General features: G+C 46.0%; 1 protein-coding gene across 8 annotated transcripts in view; it reads left to right on the forward strand.

The window, feature by feature from the left end:
• The window catches only part of LOC143276220 (proto-oncogene vav-like), a 107944-nt gene that overhangs the window by 74612 nt on the left and 10526 nt on the right, over nt 1–22806 (forward strand). For all 8 annotated transcript variants that reach the window (XM_076580680.1, XM_076580681.1, XM_076580682.1 and 5 more), the window contains 6 exons: nt 146–177; nt 3072–3125; nt 6293–6334; nt 7402–7535; nt 10946–11011; nt 19569–19726. In XM_076580680.1, coding sequence (XP_076436795.1) covers nt 146–177; nt 3072–3125; nt 6293–6334; nt 7402–7535; nt 10946–11011; nt 19569–19726 — 486 coding nt within the window. The remainder of the gene's footprint in view (nt 1–145; nt 178–3071; nt 3126–6292; nt 6335–7401; nt 7536–10945; nt 11012–19568; nt 19727–22806) is intronic.

Consider the following 22806-nt stretch of genomic DNA (forward strand, 5'->3'; position numbering starts at 1 on the left):
AAGCTTTTGTCCATCTGTGGTATATATATATATGTAAGCTTTGCTTCGTGCCTATCACGAAGATGTCTCATAGAGAAACGAGTGTCTGTGCTGGGCACTTAGCAGAAGTTGTGTTGATGAAGGTTACTGATTGCATTGTGTGCAGGGGTATCTTCTTCCAAGGCTACCTGTGTCAAGGTCTGTAATACCTGTGTGTCCTTACCACTGTGTGTGTGTGTGTGTGTGTGTGTGTGTGTTGGAGAGGAACATGTGAGGACATAAATAGACATGAACCTGTGTTGTTGTGTGTAGAGAAACAGACAGGAACATGTATTATGAGAATCAAAATGGAGAGGAAAATGTGAGGACATAAATGGATATGAACATGTATTGTATGTACGGACATGGACAGGAACATGTGTTATGAGAAAAGAAATGAAGAGGAACATGTACATGTATTATGAGTACAGAATCGGACAGGAAGGTATATTATGAAGACAGAAATGGAGAGGAACATGTACTATGAAAACAGAAATGGAGAAGGACATGTATTCAGACAAATGGAGAGAAACATGTATCAAGACAAATGGAGAGGAACATGTATTAAGAGGAAAGAAGTGGAGAGGAACATGGATTATGAGGGCAGAAGTGGAGAGAAACATGTATCAGGACAAATGGAGAGGAACATGTATTATGATGACAGAAGTGGTGAGGAACATGTATCAGGACAAATGGAGAGGAACATGTATTATGAGGACAGAAATGGAGAGGGACATGTATTCAGACAAATGGAGAGGAACATGTATTATGAGGACAGAAGTGGAGAGGAACATGTATCAGGACAAATGGAGAGGAACATGTATTATGAGGACAGAAGTGGTGAGGAACATGTATCAGGACAAATGGAGAGGAACATGTATTATGAGGACAGAAATGGAGAGGGCCATGTATTCAGACAAATGGAGAGGAACATGTATTATGAGGACAGAAGTGGAGAGGAACATGTATCAAGACAAATGGAGAGGAACATGTATTATGAGGACAGAAGTGGTGAGGAACATGTATCAGGACAAATGGAGAGGAACATGTATTATGAGGATACCATGTGGTGAGGAACATGTATCAGGACAAATGGAGAGGAACATGTATTATGAGGACAGAAGTGGAGAGGAACATGTATCAAGACAAATGGAGAGGAACATGTATTATGAGGGCAGAAGTGGTGAGGAACATGTATCAGGACAAATGGAGAGGAACATGTATTATGAGGACAGAAATGGAGAGGGCCATGTATTCAGACAAATGGAGAGGAACATGTATTATGATGACAGAAATGTAGAGTGACATGTATTCAGACAAATGGAGAGGAACATGTATTATGAGGAGAGAAGTGGTGAGGAACATGTATCAGGACAAATGGAGAGGAACATGCATTATGAGGACATAAGTGGTGAGGAACGTGTATCAGGACAAATGGAGAAGAACATGTATTATGAGGACAGAAATGGAGAGGGCCATGTATTCAGACAAATGGAGAGGAACATGTATTATGAGGACAGAAATGTAGAGGGACGTGTATTCAGACAAATGGAGAGGAACATGTATTATGAGGAGAGAAGTGGTGAGGAACATGTATCAGGACAAATGGAGAGGAACATGTATTATGAGGACAGAAGTGGTGAGGAACATGTATCAGGACAAATGGAGAGGAACATGTATTATGAGGGCAGAAGTGGTGAGGAACATGTATCAGGACAAATGGTGAGGAACATGTATTATGAGTACAGAAATGGAGAGGGACATGTGTTCAGACAAATGGAGAGGAACATGTATTTTGAGGACAGAAGTGGTGAGGAACATGTATCACGACAAATGGAGAGGAACATGTATTATGAGGACAGAAGTGGTTGGGAACATGTATCAGGACAAATGGAGAGGAACATGCATTATGAGGACAGAAGTGGTGAGGAACGTGTATCAGGACAAATGGAGAAGAACATGTATTATGAGGACAGAAATGGAGAGGGCCATGTATTCAGACAAATGGAGAGGAACATGTATTATGAGGAGAGAAGTGGTGAGGAACATGTATCAGGACAAATGGAGAAGAACATGTATTTTGAGGACAGAAGTGGTGAGGAACATGTATCAGGACAAATGGAGAGGAACATGTATTATGAGGACAGGAATGACGGTGGTTGGAGCAGTGATGGGGTGGAGGTGTTGAGAAATGGAGGATGGCGGGTAGGACTGGTGGATAGTGTGGACTGACTGGAGGATGTTGGCACACCAACAGAAAACAGGTTGATTTTTTTTTTTAATACTTAAAAAAAAAAAAAAAAAAATCACTCATGTATCCGTTGTCTCCTCAAAGCCATGGCTTTGCAGCAAACAATTTAACAGGGGGGTGGGGGTGGGGTTGGTTTTTTTTCTTTTTTGGATAAAGTTTCCCTCTGTCTCCACGACAAAGGCTATATAAGGCCTATACCACACCGCGAGTTTTACACCTCTCTCTCTCTCTCTCTCTCTCTTCATCCCCCAACCCCACCCCCTTTTTGTGCATGCATTAATGCGCATACAGGTTACCGAAGATGCTGTAGCAAACCATGTAATTTGTCCAGTAACTCTCTCTCTCTCTCTCTCTCTCTCTCTCTGTCTCTCTCTTTCTCTCTCTCTCTCTCTCTGTGACAGAGATACTGGAGCTTTTTGGTGACTGACTGTTGTATTGTATTGCAGTGTTACACTTTGTGTGTGGTGTGGTGTGGTGTAGTTTGGTATGGTGTGGTGGGGTGGTGTGATGTGGTGGGATGGGGTGGTGTGGTGTGGTGTGATGGGGTGGTGTGGTGTGATGTGGTGGGATGGGGTGGTGTGATGTGGTGTGGTGGGATGGGGTGGTGTGATGTAGTGTAGTGTGGTGTGATGTGGGGGGATGGGGTGGTGTGGTGTGATGTGGGGGGATGGGGTGGTGTGGTGTGGTGTGGTGTAGTTTGGTGTGATGTGGTGGTGTGGTGTGGGGTGGTGTGGTGTAGTTTGGTGTGGTGTGATGTGGTGTGGTGTCAATGTAAGGTGTGTCCTTGTTTCTTCCTTTCCAGATAATAACATGGCTGTGCACAAGGAGTGCATTGGAAAACAGCATCAAGCCAAGAGTGAGTGTGTCTGCGTCTGTGTCTGTGTATGTGAGTGTGTGTCTTTGTATGTGTGTATGTGAACGTGTGTGTGTGTGAGCATGTGTGTGTGTGTTTGTGTGGTGTATGTGTGTGTATGTGGTGTGTGTGTGTGTGCATATGTGGTGTTGTGTGTGTGAGTGTGTGTGGTGTGTGTGTGTGTGTGTATGTGTGTGTGTGGTGTGGTGTGTGTATGTGGAGCGTGTGTGTGCGTATGTGGTGTGGTGTGTGTGTGTGTGTGTGAGAGAGAGAGAGAGAGAGATAGAGAGAATGGGAGGGAGAGAACAGAATAGTAGTTTGTTCAGTAAGGCCGCGCGTTGGGCTACGCCGCTGGTCAGGCATCTTCTGGGCAGATGTGGTGTAGCGTATATGGATTTGTCCGAACGGATTGACGCCTCCTTGAGCTGCTGAAACTGAAACTGAAAACTCAGTAAGGCCAAAGCCCCATTTGAAGGGGTGTGAACATGAATCACATTTGGAAAAGCATAATATATATGACACAATATCCCAACCAAAAAAAACAAGCAACAACAACCGCAAATAAGACACATCAACAACCACTAAACCACATGTCTAGCCAATTAAGAAATGAATGCATGAATATTCAAATCTGTACTTCACAATCCTGTTATATTCAAAAGCTGTCATCTGAAGATAAAGTGTTATGACAATAGAATCTCTCATTCATTAAATGCCTTATAAAGATATGAAGCTAAATTTCTGAAAATGTGTTCTTTTTTTTTTCCAGGCCAGTAACAATGTTAGTCTAAAGTCAGTTGGGTCATTGAAATATTTTGATGGAATTAGACTGCGTCTCAAGTCATTAACTGACTCCGGACGAATAGTTCTTTCTCCCCTGCTTTTCCCAACAGACGACCCATTTGTTAGGGTTAGGAAAAAAAATCACAAAAAATACAAAACAGAAAGTAACTGAATGAAACTCACTGTACTTGACCCACTGACCCCTCTCCTCAATTCGTATGAACACCCACCCCCCTCCCTCACCACTGCTCTCAGAAGCTGAGTCACTAACAGTACCTTATTGCTGGTTGCTTTATTCACTGCAGATACTTTAGTCAATGTCTTCATCATCCTCGTCGATGTCGAAACCTTCAGTTTGAAGCATTTCAATCACTTCAGCAGCGGTAAAAGCCACTGTCGTGATCTAGTTTGCTCCAAAAATTTCCACTTGTATCGCCTGCAACGCCATTTTCGATACGTATGCAGATTAGCTTGTTGTGTGGGGTTCTGAACTTGCTGGCTCACTGTGGAGTGTGTTGTTACAGAATCTCATGAAGAAACTTTCCAGTCGACCCTTGACACGTTCGCAATGCCCGGTGTAGCTGCGATTGTTATGCTACTACATGAGGAAAATGTGGAAAAAAATTTTAATTGTCGAAACTGCTATAGCATTCCGTCGTCCGGAGTGAGTTAAGGGCAGGGCAACACAGAACAAAATGGACTTCATTTTCCAAAGCAGATTTACACAGGGCACACTGCGTTTCACATTTGTCAGTTACTTTATGTCTTGATTGATGTACAAATAAATTGGATAAGCCAAACCTGAATCTTGTCAGTATATACCTCACAAATCTATTCGTCCATTGATAAGTATAATTCTACTTCACATGACATCTTAAATTTTCCTGTAATGTACGAATCTGTTGCTGTCGTGCATGTGAGAATCCCAATGGGAGGGAGGGAGAGAGAGAGAGGGAGAGGGAGAGAGAATGTTTATAGATGTGAGTGTGATGAATGAATCAGGGTATGATTGTTAAGTCTCTGATGAACTCTGCTTGTCAGTGATCCTGCTTGCAAACTGTATGGTTTACGGAATAAAAACACTTTGCTTCTCAATGATCCTACTTCCAAATTGTATGGTTTTGTTAACGGAATAAAAACAAAAACACACACAAAAAAAGAGATGATTTCTTTACTTGGTAAACCTTATTTTATTTTCTGAAGGGTTACTTGAATTTCAAACTGGAAAGATCAACAGTGCTGATGATGACACATTTCTTTCTTTTCTTTTCTTTTCTTTTTCTGTTTTGGATCCTTCTGGTAGACTTTTTTTCATCAGAATTCAAATTTCAAATTCAGATGAATAGTATGGCATCAGCTGTTGCTGTGTTATCTTTGGAGTCATTTCCAAGCATGTCTTGCTGTCAGTGTGTTGTATGTCAATGATGGTGTGTTGTGTGTCAGTGATGGTGTGTTGTGTGTAAATGATGGTGTGTTGTGTGCCAATGATGGTGTGTTGTGTGTCAATGATGGTGTGTTGTGTGTCAATGATGGTGTGTTGTGTGTCAATGATGGTGTGTCAGTGATGGTGTGCTGTGTGTCAATGATGGTGTGTCAGTGATGGTGTGCTGTGTGTCAGTGATGGTGTGTTGTGTGTAAATGATGGTGTGTTGTGTGTCAATGATGGTGTATTGTGTGTCAGTGATGGTGTGTTGTGTGTCAAGGATGGTGTGTCAATGATGGTGTGTTATGGTCATTGATGGTGTGTTGTGTGTCAATGATGGTGTGTTGTGTGTCAGTGATGGTGTGTTGTGTGTCAGTGACGGTGTGTTGTGTGTCAATGATGGTGTGTCAGTGATGGTGTGCTGTGTGTCAGTGATGGTGTGTTGTGTGTAAATGATGGTGTGTCAGTGATGGTGTGCTGTGTGTCAGTGATGGTGTGTTGTGTGTAAATGATGGTGTGTTGTCAATGATGGTGTGTTGTGTGTCAATGATGGTGTATTGTGTGTCAAGGATGGTGTGTTGTGTGTCAAGGATGGTGTGTCAGTGATGGTGTGTTATGGTCATTGATGGTGCGTTGTGTGTCAATGATGGTGTGTTGTGTGTCAATGATGGTGTGTTGTGTGTCAGTGATGGTGTGTTGTGTGTCAATGATGGTGTGTCAGTGATGGTGTGCTGTGTGTCAGTGATGGTGTGTTGTGTGTAAATGATGGTGTGTTGTCAATGATGGTGTGTTGTGTGTCAATGATGGTGTATTGTGTGTCAATGATGGTGTGTTGTGTGTCAAGGATGGTGTGTCAGTGATGGTGTGTTATGGTCATTGATGGTGTGTTGTGCGTCAGTGACGGTGTGTTGTGTGTCAGTGATGGTGTGTTGTGTGTCAGTGATGGTGTGTTGTGTGTTGACAGAGCCCCGCCCACCAAGACCCTCATCAGAACATAACTACCAAAGTAAGTGATGCTACATAATGGCCTTACACCTGTGTGCTGCATTGTTGCATGTGTGTGTTAGAGAGAGAGAGTGTGTGCGCATGTGTGTTAGAGAGAGTGTGTGTGTGTGTGTTAGAGAGAGTGTGTATGTGTGTGTTAGAGTGTGTGTGTGTGTGTTAGAGAGAGAGTGTGTGTTAGAGAGAGAGAGTGTGTGTGAGAGAGAGAGAGAGTGTGTGTGTGTGTGTGTTAGAGAGTGTGTGTGTGTTAGAGAGAGAGAGTGTGTGTGTGTTAGAGAGAGAGTGTGTGTGTGTGAGAGAGAGAGAGAGAGTGTGTGTGTGTGAAAGAGAGAGAGTGAATGTGTGTGTCAGAGTCACAGAGAGAGAGTGTGTGTGTGTGTGTGTGTTAGAGTGAGAGAGAGAGAGTGTGTGTGTGTGTGAGTTAGTGAGAGAGAGAGAGTGTGTGTGTGTTAGAGAGAGAGAGAGAGTGTGTGTGTGTGTGTGTGTGTGTTGGAGAGAGAGAGAGTGTGTGTGTGTGCGTATGTGTTGGAGGGAGAGAGAGAGAGAGAGAGAGAATGTGTGTGTGTGTTTGTGTTGGAGAGAGAGAGAGTGTGTGTGTGCGTGTGTGTTGGAGAGAGAGTGTGTGTGTGTGTTGGAGAGAGAGAGAGTGTGTGTATATGTGTGTGTGTTGTTGGAGAGAGAGATAGCGTGTGTGTGTGTTGGAGAGAGAGAGAGAGAGAGTGTGTGTGCGTGTGTGTTGGAGGGAGAGAGCGAGTGTGTGTATGTGTGTGTTGGAGAGAGTGTGTGTGTGTGTGTGTGTGTTGGAGAGAGAGAGGGAAAGTGTGTGTGTGCATATGTGTGTGTTGGAGAGAGTGTGTATATGTGTGTGTGTTGGAGAGAGTGTGTGTTTGTGTGTTGGAGAGAGAAAGAGAGTGTGTGTGTTTGTGTGTGAGTGAGAGAGAGAGAGAGCATGCATTGTGTGTACGTATGCATTATATGTGTGTGTGCATTGCATGCACGTGTACATTCATACATACAAACATACACGTGTGTGTGTGTGTGTGTGTGTGTGTGTGTGATTCGACGGTGCAGTTCCCTTCAAGGGGAAGGTGGTGGAGGCGTACAAAGGCACCCCCCCTCCCCCAGCCAGCCTCCGACCCCCCCTCCACTTGGACAAGGACACAGTGGTGGATGTCATCGAGCAACCACAGCCCTCATGGTTCAAGGTCAGCACAGGGCCAGGGGGTGTGGAGTGTGTGCGTGACTGTGTTTGTGTTTGTGAGAGTGTGTGTGCTTGAGAGTGTTATGTGTTTTTTGTGAGTGTGAAAAACTTGCTGGAGAGAGAGAGAGAGAGAGAACGAACGAACGAACGAACGAACGAAATTTTATTTTACGAGGGTAAAGGAGTAAGCACAAAGTACTTTTTTACATCCAGCCCTCTGGGCATGAATAATAATTGGAAAAAAAGCAACAAAGTAAAAAAAAAAAAAAAAAAAAAAAAAAAAAGCGAGAGTCAATTCACAACATCAACGTCAAAACTGCATAAGCATGTGCAAACATAACATAGAACGTATGTACAATACAATATCGCGATAGATGAATAACAACGAGGACAATAGGGTAGGGGCGTGGTGGAGAGCGGAAGGAAGAATGGACAAGAGGAAGAGTAAAGAAGGCAGGGGAGGCTGACAACAGACAGATATAGTGACAGTGACAGTGGAGAGACATAGAGACTGACAGGGGAGGAGAGAGGCGTATATATATTGACAATCTATACATGATTTTTTGTTTATAATTGATATGTGTCACATAATCACATGTTTTTCAATAAATGTGCACGATATATGTTTTTAAAGTTAGGGATGCTTTTTACAGTGTTTACATTGAGGCAGGATAATAATTCATTCCATAAACAGCCCCCTGAATAAGACAGACTAGATTTAAAAAGATCGATCCTTGGAAGTGGTACCATAACTTTATGAAGATGACGATGAGTGTTGATTACAAATTTATTCTTCAGCGAGGGGGGAGCAAATCCAGACATGATTTTGAACATAAATAGACCTTTGTTAAATAGAAGTTTTGTTTTCAGTGGGAGGATATCGAGAGCTTTATAATCAGATACAGTCAATGATGAAGATTTTAAAAGAATCAATTTTACAGCTCTTCTATGCAGACTCAATAGAGGTTTTATAATACTGTCACTCACTGTCGAAGCATAGTTAATGTGTGATTCTATATAAGTACTGACAAATAGTTTTCGGCAGTGAAGATCCAAAAAGTGTTTGATTCTAGACAGTTGATAGATATTTTTTGATACCTGTTTGCATAACAGAGAAATATGATGTGACCATGACAAATTATTATCGATAGTGATGCCAAGGATTTTATGGTGGTCAACTTCTTCAATCTTGTCACCTTTGATGAAAATAGGCGAACAGTTTATGGATATATTTTGACGTTTTTGTCTTGTTGTGATTATTAGGAATTTTGTTTTTTTAGGATGGAGACACATGTGGTTTAGTTCGGACCATTCAATCAATTGGTCAATACTTTCCTGAAGAGAAAGAGATACGATACATAGGTTAGTATGACTAGTATGAATGGTGGTGTCATCAGCAAACATTTCACATGGTGTCTTGATAGATAAGGGTAGGTCGTTAATATATGCAGAAAATAAGATAGGTCCCAAAACAGAACCTTGAGGTACACCATAGTTAATTGGTAATAACATTGATTTTGAACCATTTGTGGACACAAGTTGTTTTCTTTCAGAGAGAAAAGATGAGATAAGTTCTAATGTATTCAAAGACAAACCATAAATCTTTAGTTTTTTCAGGAGGAGAGAATGATCAATCACATCAAAAGCCTTCATAAAGTCGACAACAAGGGCTCCAGTAATTTCGTTATTATTAATGTTAGTAAGCCATTGATCTACTAAATTTGTTAGTGCAGAATGACATGAGTGATTAGCTCTAAATCCAGACTGGTTTGGATGGAACAAGTCAAAATTATTAAAATGCTTAAGAATATGTTTATTTATATGATTTTCCAGGGGTTTTGATAATATTGGTAAAATAGAAATTGGTCTGTAGTTTGATGGTTCAGATCGATCACCATTCTTATATATAGGAATAACTTTAGCAGTTTTGAGCGTTTTGGGAATCTTATTTTTTGTAATACTTAAATTATATATGTATGTGAGGGATTCTGCTATTATAGGAGCTGAGAGTTTTAATATTTTTCCGTCTATGCCATCAAGACCTCTTGTACTAGTTTGTTTTAAATGGGTCAGAGCATTATAAACTTCATGTACACATATCAAAGGAATATCTAATGTGGATGAAATATTTTTTGATTGACAGAATTTTAACAGAGCATCTAAAGAGTTAAGGTTTGATTTGTCTGATTTTATAATTGAAGTAGCTATGTTACAGAAATGTGAGTTAAGTCTATCTGTGGATATGTCTGTGAGTGATGTAATTTGTGTGGCTCTATTCTTATTTTTCAACTGATTTATGGCTTTCCACAAAGACTTACTATCAGACTTAGAAGTGATCAACTTTTGAAAATATTTCTTTTTCGCTAAACGTTTCATGTTATTTACTGCATTTCTTTGCTTTTGAAAATCTTCTCGGGTTCCAGTTGATAAAAGAAAATCTCTGAAATCGATGGCGTCTTCTATGTCTCCCGTTATCCAAGGCTTTTTCAGACTGGTTTTTACACGTTTAGTTTTGAATGGGGCGTGTTTGTTGTAAATGTTGAGGAAATTATGATACCATATTTCAAACGCTTCATCTGGATCAGTAAACTGATAAACGAGAGACATAGGAGAGTTCATCAGGTCCATCAAGAATGAATCAGGGTCAAATTTTGAATAACTTTTGTATGTGATAACTTTATGACAGTTTTTTGGTATCTTGATACCTTTTTTAGACCATGTGATACAAACTGGAAAGTGGTCGCTACAGCCAAAGGTTGGAGAGCATATTTCAGAAATAGTCTTTGTGGAAGTTGTGTATATGTGGTCGATGAGTGTTTGTGAAGTGCGAGTGATTCGTGTTGGTTTGTCGATTAACTGATTGAGATGAAAGGATTCGTATGTTTGTTTCCAGTTCAAATTACATTTCAGTAAATCTATATTAAAGTCACCCAATAAAATAATTTCATTTGAGAGCAGAGAAGCGTCTTCCATCATTAGCGTGAACTTATCCATCCAGTCAACGTGCTCTGCAGGATTCCTATAGATAAAGCCTATAAGAAACGGTTCCGATTTTTTAAAGTGTACCTGGATCCATACTGATTCAACATGGTGGTTTTCGAGTGATTGAATTCTTTTGAATCTAATATGTTCATGTACATAAATAAGTAAACCTGTTTCCTTTGGATTGAAAGAATCCTTACGAACGACATTATATCCAGGCATGGTTAGGTCAGAGTCTGAGAGAGAGTTGTGGATGTGTGTGTCTGTGTGACTGGAGAGAGAGAGAAATTGTGTGTGTGTGTGTGTGTGTGAATGTGTGTGTGTGTGTGACTGGAATGAGAGATATATAAGTGTGTGTGTGTGTGTCACTGTATATGTGTGGATTTGTATGTGTGACTGTATATGTATTTGTGTGTGTGTGTGTGTGTGCAGGGTAGGTGTAAGGGGGAGGAAGGTTACTTCCCCTGCAAAAACGTGACCATGCACCGAGCCATCGCTGTGAGTTCCCTCCCCTCATTTCTCCTCTCTCTCTCTTGTCTCTTGCGGTGTGTTGTGTTTTGTTGTGTTGCGTTGCGTTGTGTCTTGTTGCATTTTGTTGCGTTGCATTGTGTTATGTTGTGTTTTGTTGTGTTGCGTTGCGTTTTGTTGTGTTGCGTTGTGTCTTGTTGCGTTTTGTTGCGTTGCATTGTGTTATGTTGTGTTGCGTTGCATTTTGTTGTGTTGCGTTTTGTTGTGTTGCGTTGTGTTGTGTTATGTTGTTTGTGTTGCGTTTTGTTCTGTTGCGTTGTGTTGTGTTGTGTTATGTTGTTTGTGTTGCGTTTTGTTGTGTTGCGTTGCGTTTTGTTGTGTTGCGTGTGTGTGTGAGTGTGTCCATGCGTGTGTATAAAGTCTGTGCATGTTACATCTGAAGGTTTTTTTGGTTGAAATTTCATCAAGTATTGCATTGAATTTTTAAGTGAGTAAAGGACATGAGTTGTCATCAGGTTGTCATGTTATGATCATCGTGTCATCGGGGTTGTCGTGTTCTATGATTATCTTACAGTTTGTCATGTTTTATGTCATGTTCAATTGTGTCATCGGGTGGTCATGTTCTTTGATCATCTTGTCATCAGCTTGTCATGTTCTGTGTCATGTTCTATTACATTGTCATTGGGTTGGCATGTTCTGCGATGATTTTGTCATCAGGTTGTCATGTTCTATGGCCATCTCACAGTTTGCCATGTTCTATGCCATGTTCTGTTATCTTGCTGTCGGGTTGTCATGTTCTGTGATCATCTTGTGATCAGGTTGTCATGTTCTGTGGTCATCTTACAGCTTGTCATGTTCTGCTATCTTTCATCTTGTCATGTTCTATGTCATGTCATGTTCTGTGATCATCTTACACTTTGTCATGTTCTATTATCATCTTACAGCTTGTCATGTTCTTTGATCATCTTACAGCTTGTCATGTTCTTTGATCATCTTACAGCTTGTCATGTTCTTTGATCATCTTACAGCTTGGCATCGTGTCATCCTGTTCCATGATGGTCATGTCATCACATGTTATTATTCTCTTACAGCCTGCCATCACGTAATGATGTATGACGGTGACGTGATGGTCTTACAGCTTGCCGTCATGTAGTGATGTTTGACGATGACGTGATGGTCTTACAGCTGGTGCGGGGCAGCTATGAGGAGGCGGTGCTGTCCGGTGTGGGTGGGTGCACCGCGGGCACCGGTGGGGAGGGAAGGGCCGCCCTGAACGGCACAGGGGGCGTGGCCACCTCTCAGCTGTGGTACAACGACCCTGACCTCTTGTCACCCCCTGACCCCTGACCCTGCTGTCACTCTGTGCTCTCTGCCCCCCCACCCCCTTCCTCCCTCCACCCTGGCTGATAGTATAGGGAGGGGTGGGTCAGGAGAGAGAGGGGGTAGGGGTGGGTCAGGAGAGAGAGGGGGTGTAGAAGGGGCTGGGGGGGGGAAGGAGGGGGGGGAGGGGCATCCAGGTGATTAATGGGTGTGGTGGGACGATCCCATTGTTTTACCCGTTACAAGCCACAAGACATAAGCTGCTTGTTTTGGGTTGTCTCGCAGCAGCCGTCTGTGAGGCGGTGTGTGCGTACATCGCCTCGGCTTCGGCGGTATCAGCAAATCTTTACTACATTGTCGCCGTGCATGTTCCTCGCATATATGTACACGCATGTAGACACATGCACACACACACACACACACACACACACACACACACACACACACACAAGAAGCGCAGCAGGGGGGCAGTGCCGGGAAGGGAGGAAGCAACAGAGCACAGAGTGCAGTGTGGATGTTGTTCTGCATGCTTGTCAGTCTGTCAGTCTGGTGGTTCCCCACCCCCCACCCCCCACTCCCCCATGTGTCTGTCAGTCTGGTGGTTCTCCACCCCCACCCCCCACCCCCCACTCCCCCATGTGTCTGTCAGTCTGTCAGTCTGGTGGTTCCCCACCCCCACCCCCCACCCCCCACTCCCCCATGTGTCTGTCAGTCTGTCAGTCTGGTGGTTCTCCACCCCCACCCCCCACCCCCCACTCCCCCATGTGTCTGTCAGTCTGTCAGTCTGGTGGTTCCCCACCCCCACCCCCCACCCCCCACTCCCCCATGTGTCTGTCAGTCTGTCAGTCTGGTGGTTCTCCACCCCCCACCCCCCACTCCCCACTCCCCCATGTGTCTGTCAGTCTGTCAGTCTGGTGGTTTTCCACCCCCCACCCCCCACCCCCCACTCCCCCATGTGTCTGTCAGTCTGTCAGTCTGGTGGTTCCCCACCCCCACCCCCCACCCCCCACTCCCCCATGTGTCTGTCAGTCTGGTGGTTCTCCACCCCCACCCCCCACCCCCCACTCCCCCATGTGTCTGTCAGTCTGGTGGTTCTCCACCCCCACCCCCCACCCCCCACTCCCCCATGTGTCTGTCAGTCTGTCAGTCTGGTGGTTCCCCACCCCCACCCCCCACCCCCCACTCCCCCATGTGTCTGTCAGTCTGGTGGTTCTCCACCCCCACCCCCCACCCCCCACTCCCCATGTGTCTCAGTCTGGTGGTTCCCCACCCCCACCCCCCACTCCCCCATGTGTCTGTCAGTCTGGTGGTTCCCCACCCCCACCCCCCACTCCCCCATGTGTCCGTCAGTCCGGTGGTTCCCCACCCCCACCCCCCACTCCCCCATGTGCCATGTCACTGTCTCCACAGACCGCCTTTCCCTTTGCCTTGTCAGGAACTGTTGTTTTCTTTACAGTGTTCACCTTTTTTGATTAAAGCATGTTGTTGTTGTTGTTTCCAGACCTTTTACTGCAGAAAAGTAATCAGTCGGTGTATTTTTTTCTTTCTGACAGTGATTTTCTTTGTTTGGGTTTTTTTTTTTGGTCTTTATTCTGTACATCACACATTTAAAATTGAGCACTGAACTAATAATCATTGCAGCATTGTTGACCATTGACTGTAGCCACTGAGCCCAGTGTCTACCAGTCAGTTCCACACCTTGCATGATCACCTGCCTGCTAACCATGGATACGAACTAATCAATGATTCCCTGAGCTGCAGGACTCACTGTTCAAACCAACCACAGTGACATTGATTACTGGACACCAAACTTTTTGTCTGACCAGTCGTTGATAGAGAAATGTTGACAACTTCCAGCAAACCAAAATGTGGAGTGATGGCCTAGAGGTAACGCGTCCGCCTAGGAAGCGAGAGAATCTGAGCGCACTGGTTCGAATCACGGCTCAGCCGCCGATATTTTCTCCCCCTCCACTAGACCTTGGGTGGTGGTCTGGACGCTAGTCATTCGGATGAGACGATAAACCGAGGTCCCGTGTGCAGCATGCACTTAGCGCACGTAAAATAACCCACGGCAACAAAAGGGTTGTTCCTGGCAAAATTCTGTAGAAAAATCCACTTCGATAGGAAAAACAAATAAAACTGCATGCAGGAAAAAATACAAAAAAATGGGTGGCGCTGTAGTGTAGCGACGCGCTCTCCCTGGGGAGAGAAATCTGATGTGATAAAAAGAAATACAAATACAGATACAAATACACAGTGATGTTTATCACTGATAACCAGACCTGTCCTGACCAGTTGTGATATAGAAATGACGGTACGGTCCAACAAACTGCTGCAACATTTATCACTGTGAACAAGACTTTTCCTGACCCACTACAGATATTCAGATGATGATCTGTGCGCCTTGCTGTTCTCTGTGAACGACTTATCCTGGCCAACTACTGACGTACAAATGATGACGATCTGGCCAACTACTGACATACACATGATGATGATCTGTGCGCCTTGCCATTCTCTATGAATGACTTATCAAGGCCAACTACTGACGTACAAATGATGACGATCTGGCCAACTACTGACATACAAATGATGACGATCTGGTCAACTACTGACATACAAATGATGACAATCTGTGTGCCTTGCTGTTCTCTGTGAACAACTTATCCTCGCCAACTACTGACATATAGATGATAACGATCTGGCCGACTACTGACATACAAATGATGACGATCTGTGCCCCTTGCCATTCCTCTTTCTTTCCAAAGAAGGAATTTGTCCTGACCTGAAGGCAGAAGGACAGACAGAGGGTGTTGTGACAGTCTGTGTTCTGTGGGGACAGAGGGTGTTGAGACAGTCTGTGTTCTGTGGGGACAGAGGGTGTTGTGACGGTCTGTGTTCTGTGGGGACAGAGGGTGTTGTGACAGACAGTCTGTGTTCTATGGGGACAGAGGGTGTTGAGACAGACAGTCTGTGTTGTGTGGGGAGAGAGGGTGTTGAGATAGTCTGTTCTGTGGGGACAGAGGGTGTTGAGACTGACAGTCTATGTTCTGTGGGGAGAGAGGGTGTTAAGACAGTCTGTGTTGTGTTGGGAGAGAGGGTGTTGTGACAGTCTGTGTTTTGTGGGGACAGAGAGTGTTGTGACAGACAGTCTGTGTTCTGTGGGGACAGAGGGTGTTGAGACAGACAGTCTGTGTTCTGTGGGGACAGAGGGTGTTGTGACAGTCTGTGTTCTGTGGGGACAGAGGGTGTTGAGATAGACAGTCTGTGTTCTGTGGGGACAGAGGGTGTTGTGACAGTCTGTGTTCTGTGGGGACAGAGGGTGTTGAGACAGACAGTCTGTGTTCTGTGGGGACAGAGGGTGTTGTGACAGTCTGTGTTCTGTGGGGACAGAGGGTGTTGAGACAGACAGTCTGTGTTCTGTGGGGACAGAGGGTGTTGAGACAGACAGTCTGTGTTCTGTGGGGACAGAGGGTGTTGAGATAGACAGTCTGTGTTCTGTGGGGACAGAGGGTGTTGTGACAGTCTGTGTTCTGTGGGGACAGAGGGTGTTGAGACAGACAGTCTGTGTTCTGTGGGGACAGAGGGTGTTGTGACAGTCTGTGTTCTGTGGGGACAGAGGGTGTTGAGACAGACAGTCTGTGTTCTGTGGGGACAGAGGGTGTTGAGACAGACGGTCTGTGTTCTGTGGGGACAGAGGGTGTTGTGACAGTCTGTGTTCTGTGGGGACAGAGGGTGTTGAGACAGACAGTCTGTGTTGTGTGGGGACAGAGGGTGTTGTGACAGTCTGTGTTCTGTGAGGACAGAGGGTGTTGTGACAGACAGTCTGTGTTCTGTGGGGACAGAGGGTGTTGTGACAGACAGTCTGTGTTTTGTGGGGACAGAGGGTGTTGAGACAGACAGTCTGTGTTCTGTGGGGAGAGAGGGTGTTGTGACAGACAGTCTGTGTTGTGTGGGGACAGAGGGTGTTGTGACAGACAGTCTGTTTTCTGTGGGGACAGAGGGTGTTGAGACAGACAGTCTGTGTTCTGTGGGGACAGAGGGTGTTGAGATAGACAGTCTGTGTTCTGTGGGGACAGAGGGTGTTGAGATAGACAGTCTGTGTTCTGTGGGGACAGAGGGTGTTGAGATAGACAGTCTGTGTTCTGTGGGGACAGAGGGTGTTGTGACAGTCTGTGTTCTGTGGGGACAGAGGGTGTTGAGACAGTCTGTGTTCTGTGGGGACAGAGGGTGTTGAGACAGTCTGTGTTCTGTGAGGACAGAGGGTGTTGTGACAGACAGTCTGTGTTCTGTGGGGACAGAGGGTGTTGTGACAGTCTGTGTTCTGTGAGGACAGAGGGTGTTGAGATAGACAGTCTGTGCTCTGTGGGGACAAAGGGTGTTGAGACAGACAGTCTATGTTGTGTGGGGACATAGTGTGTTGTGACAGTCTGTGTTCTGTGGGGAGAGAGGGTGTTATGACAGTCTGTGTTCTGTGAGGACAGAGGGTGTTGTGACAGTCTGTGTTCTGTGGGGACAGAGGGTGTTGAGATAGACAGTCTGTGCTCTGTGGGGACAAAGGGTGTTGAGACAGACAGTCTATGTTGTGTGGGGACATAGTGTGTTGTGACAGTCTGTGTTCTGTGGGGAGAGAGGGTGTTATGACAGTCTGTGTTCTGTGAGGACAGAGGGTGTTGTGACAGTCTGTGTTCTGTGGGGACAGAGGGTGTTGAGACAGACGGTCTGTGTTCTGTGGGGACAGAGGGTGTTGTGACAGACAGTCTGTGTTGTGTGGGGACAGAGGGTGTTGAGACAGTCTGTGTTCTATGGGGACAGAGGGTGTTGAGACAGACGGTCTGTGTTCTGTGGGGACAGAGGGTGTTGAGACAGACAGTCTGTGTTCTGTGAGGACAGAGGGTGTTGAGACAGACAGTCTATGTTCTGTGGGGACAGAGGGTGTTGAGACAGTCTGTGTTCTGTGGGGACAGAGGGTGTTGAGACAGTCTGTGTTCTGTGGGGAGAGAGGGTGTTATGACAGTCTGTGTTCTGTGGGGACAAAGGGTGTTGAGACAGACAGTCTGTGTTCTGTGGGGAGAGAGGGTGTTGAGACAGTCTGTGTTCTGTGGGGACAGAGGGTGTTGTGACAGTCTGTGTTCTGTGAGGACAGAGGGTGTTGAGACAGACAGTCTGTGTTGTGTGAGGACAGAGGGTGTTGAGACAGACGGTCTGTGTTCTGTGGGGACAGAGGGTGTTGAGACAGTCTGTGTTCTGTGGGGACAGAGGGTGTTGAGACAGTCTGTGTTCTGTGGGGACAGAGGGTGTTGAGACAGTCTGTGTTCTGTGGGGACAGAGGGTGTTGAGACAGTCTGTGTTCTGTGGGGACAGAGGGTGTTGAGACAGTCTGTGTTCTGTGGGGACAGTGGGTGTTGAGACAGACAGTCTATGTTCTGTGGGGACAGAGGGTGTTGAGACAGTCTGTGTTCTGTGGGGACAGAGGGTGTTGAGACAGTCTGTGTTCTGTGAGGACAGAGCGTGTTGTGACAGTCTGTGTTCTGTGGGGACAAAGGGTGTTGAGACAGACAGTCTGTGTTCTGTGGGGAGAGAGGGTGTTGAGACAGTCTGTGTTCTGTGGGGACAGAGGGTGTTGTGACAGTCTGTGTTCTGTGAGGACAGAGGGTGTTGAGACAGACAGTCTGTGTTGTGTGAGGACAGAGGGTGTTGAGACAGACAGTCTGTGTTCTGTGGGGACAGAGGGTGTTGAGACAGTCTGTGTTCTGTGGGGACAGAGGGTGTTGAGACAGTCTGTGTTCTGTGGGGACAGTGGGTGTTGTGACAGACAGTCTGTGTTCTGTGGGGACAGAGGGTGTTGAGACAGTCTGTGTTCTGTGAGGACAGAGGGTGTTGAGACAGACAGTCTATGTTCTGTGGGGACAGAGGGTGTTGAGACAGACAGTCTGTTTTGTGGGGACAGAGGGTGTTGAGACAGTCTGTGTTCTGTGAGGACAGAGGGTGTTGAGACAGACAGTCTGTGTTCTGTGAGGACAGAGGGTGTTGAGACAGACAGTCTGTGTTCTGTGGGGACAGAGGGTGTTGAGACAGTCTGTGTTCTGTGAGGACAGAGGGTGTTGTGACAGTCTGTGTTCTGTGAGGACAGAGGGTGTTGAGACAGTCTGTGTTGTGTGGGTACAGAGGGTGTTGAGACAGACGGTCTGTGTTCTGTGGGGACAGAGGGTGTTGTGACAGACAGTCTGTGTTCTGTGGGGACAGAGGGTGTTGAGACAGTCTGTGTTCTGTGGGGACAGAGGGTGTTGTGACAGACAGTCTGTGTTCTGTGGGGACAGAGGGTGATGAGACAGTCTGTGTTCTGTGGGGACAGAGGGTGTTGTGACAGTCTGTGTTCTGTGGGGACAGAGGGTGTTGTGACAGTCTGTGTTCTGTGGGGACAGAGGGTGTTGAGACTGTGTTCTGTGGGGACAGAGGGTGTTGAGACAGACAGTCTGTGTTCTGTGGGGACAGAGGGTGTTGAGACAGACAGTCTGTGTTCTGTGGGGACAGAGGGTGTTGTGACAGTCTGTGTTCTGTGGGGACAGAGGGTGTTGTGACAGTCTGTGTTCTGTGAGGACATAGTGTGTTGTGACAGTCTGTGTTCTGTGAGGACAGAGGGTGTTGTGACAGACAGTCTGTGTTCTGTGAGGACAGAGGGTGTTGTGACAGACAGTCTGTGTTCTTTGCAGCCCTTCCTCAGGCTCTTTTGGCAGCCGTTTTGTGCTTTGCCAGTGGTGATCATTTTGATGTCTGAACGCTGATAGTTTCTCTCATGATGTTTTTCTGGTGACCATTAATCTTTGTGGAGTATTTCTCTCTTGATGTTTTCAGTCGTTGACCATTAATCTTTGTGGAACATTTCTTGATGTTTGTGGAGTATTTCTCTCTTGATGTTTTCTGTTGTTGTTCATTAATCATTGTGAATCTGTGGATTGTGAGCATGCCATAAGAACTAATCCTTGAGGTGATTGTTGTCTGTGTGTTTTGTGCAGGCTGTGCTCTGTGTGTGTGTGTGTGTGTGTGTGTGTGTGTGTGTTGCAGCCCAAAGAGTCATGTGACTGTCACCGAGGCGTGTCCGTGTGTGTGCGTAGTTGTCAGTGCTGTGTAGTGCAGGATGTGCTGTGTGTGTGTGTGTTGCAGCGCAAAGAGTCATTTTTACTGCCACCGAGGCGTGTCCCTGTGTGTGTGTGTGTAGTTGTCAGTGCCGTGTAGTGCAGGATGTGCTGTGTGTGTGTGTGTGTTGCAGCGCAAAGAGTCATACCTCCATGTGCAGCCAGGGGGGGTGACCACCAACGGCAGCAGTAGTCCCTCCCTGTCCGCCACCCCTCCCCCTCCCGCCCCCCACTCTGTCCGTAATGGCCCTGACTATGTCAATGACCCCGCTAGTCTGCAGGCCTATCACTGGTAGGTATTGTCCGCCCATCCGCCGTCCTGTCCCAACTGCTAGTCTCTGGGCTTGGGGTGGGAGGGTGGGTAGGGGGTTGGCTGTGGGTGTGTCATGTCAGCACTCGGTGTGGGGTGTGTCATCTGTCAACACATGCTGTGGGTGTGTCATCTGTCAACACTCGGTGTGGATGTGTCATCTGTCAACACTCGGTGCGGGGTGTGTCATCTGTCAACACTCGGTGTGGGTGTGTCATCTGTCAACACTTGGTGTGGGTGTGTCATCTGTCAACACTTGGTGTGGGGTGTGTCATCTGTCAACACTCGGTGTGGGTGTGTCATCTGTCAACACTTGGTGTGGGTGTGTCTGTCAACACTCGGTGTGGATGTGTCATCTGTCAACACTCGGTGTGGGTGTATCATCTGTCAACACTCGGTCCGGGTGTGTCATCTGTTGACCAATGACAATCAACACTTGGTGTGGGTGTGTCATCTGTCAACACTCGGTGTGGATGTGTCATCTGTCAACACTCGGTGCGGGGTGTGTCATCTGTCAACACTCGGTGTGGGTGTGTCATCTGTCAACACTCGGTCCGGGTGTGTCATCTGTTGACCAGTGACAATCAACACTTGGTGTGGGTGTGTCAACTGTCAACCCTTTGTGTGGGTGTGTCTGTCAACACTTGGTGTGGGTGTGTCATCTGTCAACACTAGGTGTGGGTGTGTCATCTGTCAACACTTGGTGTGGGTGTGTCTGTCAACACTAGGTGTGGGTGTGTCATCTGTCAACCCTTTGTGTGGGTGTGTCTGTCAACACTCAGTGTGGATGTGTCATCTGTCAACACTCGGTATGGGTGTGTCATCTGTCAACACTTTGTGTGGGTGTGTCTGTCAACACTCGGTGTGGGTGTGTCATCTGTCAACACTTGGTGTGGGTGTGTCATCTGTTGACGACTGACAATCAACACTTGGTGTAGGTGTGTCATCTGTCAACACTTGGTGTGGGTGTGTCATCTGTCAACACTCAGTGTGGGTGTGTCATCTGTTGACCAATGACAGTCACCACTTGGTGTGGGTGTGTCATCTGTCAACACTTGGTGTGGGTGTGTCATCTGTTAACCACTGACAATCAACACTTGGTGTGGGTGTGTCATCTGTCAACACTTGGTGTGGGTGTGTCATCTGTTGACCACTGGCAGTCAACTCTTGGTGTGGGTGGTATGATAGCTGGAATCTGCGTCTGGTAAACCTGATGTGTGATAAGCTCCTGTATCATAGAAGTTGACCCATTAGACTGTACAGTGTGCAAGTTTTCTGGGACTGGGCAAACACTGTTTGTGAAACACACAATTGACATCAGTGCCTAGGCCCCAAAGTAGTTTGAAATTGGCTGCATTTGATTTTTCATTAGGATAATGCAAATTGGCGGCATTTGTTTTTTGGGGAAAAAATGGACCTTGATTTAAACCTGTAGAATATTCTTATCTTTTGAGTTTTACATTATCCTGCCATGTACAAACACAAGATCAGACTCCTGCATGTTCTGGTATATTCCATCACTCCTGTATGCATGTGGGACAAGGACCTCACGTGAATTTGGAAAGAAGAATTCCAGCCATGGAAACGAAGTGTTATCGCAAGATGCTAAACATCAGACACACTGTCCTGTATGTCACTGTACCTGACACATATCTCACCTGACGTACTGGTAATCTAACAGTTCCATCCTGTACTGAACACATATCTCACCTGACCTACTGGTAATCTAACAGTTCCATCCTGTACTGAACACATATCTCACCTGACCTACCGGTACCCTGACAGTTCCATCCTGTACTGAACACATATCTCACCTGACCTACTGGTACCCTGACAGTTCCATCCTGTACTGAACACATATCTCACCTGACCTACTGGTACCCTGACAGTTCCATCCTGTACTGAACACATATCTCACCTGACCTACCGGTACCCTGACAGTTCCATCCTGTACTGAACACATATCTCACCTGACCTACTGGTACCCTGACAGTTCCATCCTGTACTGAACACATATCTCACCTGACCTACCATTACCCTGACAGTTCCATCCTGTACTGAACACATATCTCACCTGACCTACCATTACCCTGACAGTTCCATCCTGTACTGAACACATATCTCACCTGACCTACTGGTACCCTGACAGTTCCATCCTGTACTGAACACATATCTCACCTGACCTACCATTACCCTGACAGTTCCATCCTGTACTGAACACATATCTCACCTGACCTACCATTACCCTGACAGTTCCATCCTGTACTGAACACATATCTCACCTGACCTACCATTACCCTGACAGTTCCATCCTGTACTGAACACATATCTCACCTGACCTACCATTACCCTGACAGTTCCATCCTGTACTGAACACATATCTCACCTGACCTACTGGTACCCTGACAGTTCCATCCTGTACTGAACACATATCTCACCTGACCTACCATTACCCTGACAGTTCCATCCTGTACTGAACACATATCTCACCTGACCTACTGGTACCCTGACAGTTCCATCCTGTACTGAACACATATCTCACCTGACCTACTGGTACCCTGACAGTTCCATCCTGTACTGAACACATATCTCACCTGACCTACTGGTACCCTGACAGTTCCATCCTGTACTGAACACATATCTCACCTGACCTACTGGTACCCTGACAGTTCCATCCTGTACTGAACACATATCTCACCTGACCTACCGGTACCCTGACAGTTCCATCCTGTACTGAACACATATCTCACCTGACCTACCATTACCCTGACAGTTCCATCCTGTACTGAACACATATCTCACCTGACCTACTGGTACCCTGACAGTTCCATCCTGTACTGAACACATATCTCACCTGACCTACTGGTACCCTGACAGTTCCATCCTGTACTGAACACATATCTCACCTGACCTACTGGTACCCTGACAGTTCCATCCTGTACTGAACACATATCTCACCTGACCTACTGGTACCCTGACAGTTCCATCCTGTACTGAACACATATCTCACCTGACCTACCATTACCCTGACAGTTCCATCCTGTACTGAACACATATCTCAC

Source organism: Babylonia areolata, chromosome 31 (genome assembly GCF_041734735.1).
Source record: "Babylonia areolata isolate BAREFJ2019XMU chromosome 31, ASM4173473v1, whole genome shotgun sequence".
Classification (NCBI taxonomy): domain Eukaryota; kingdom Metazoa; phylum Mollusca; class Gastropoda; order Neogastropoda; family Buccinidae; genus Babylonia; species Babylonia areolata.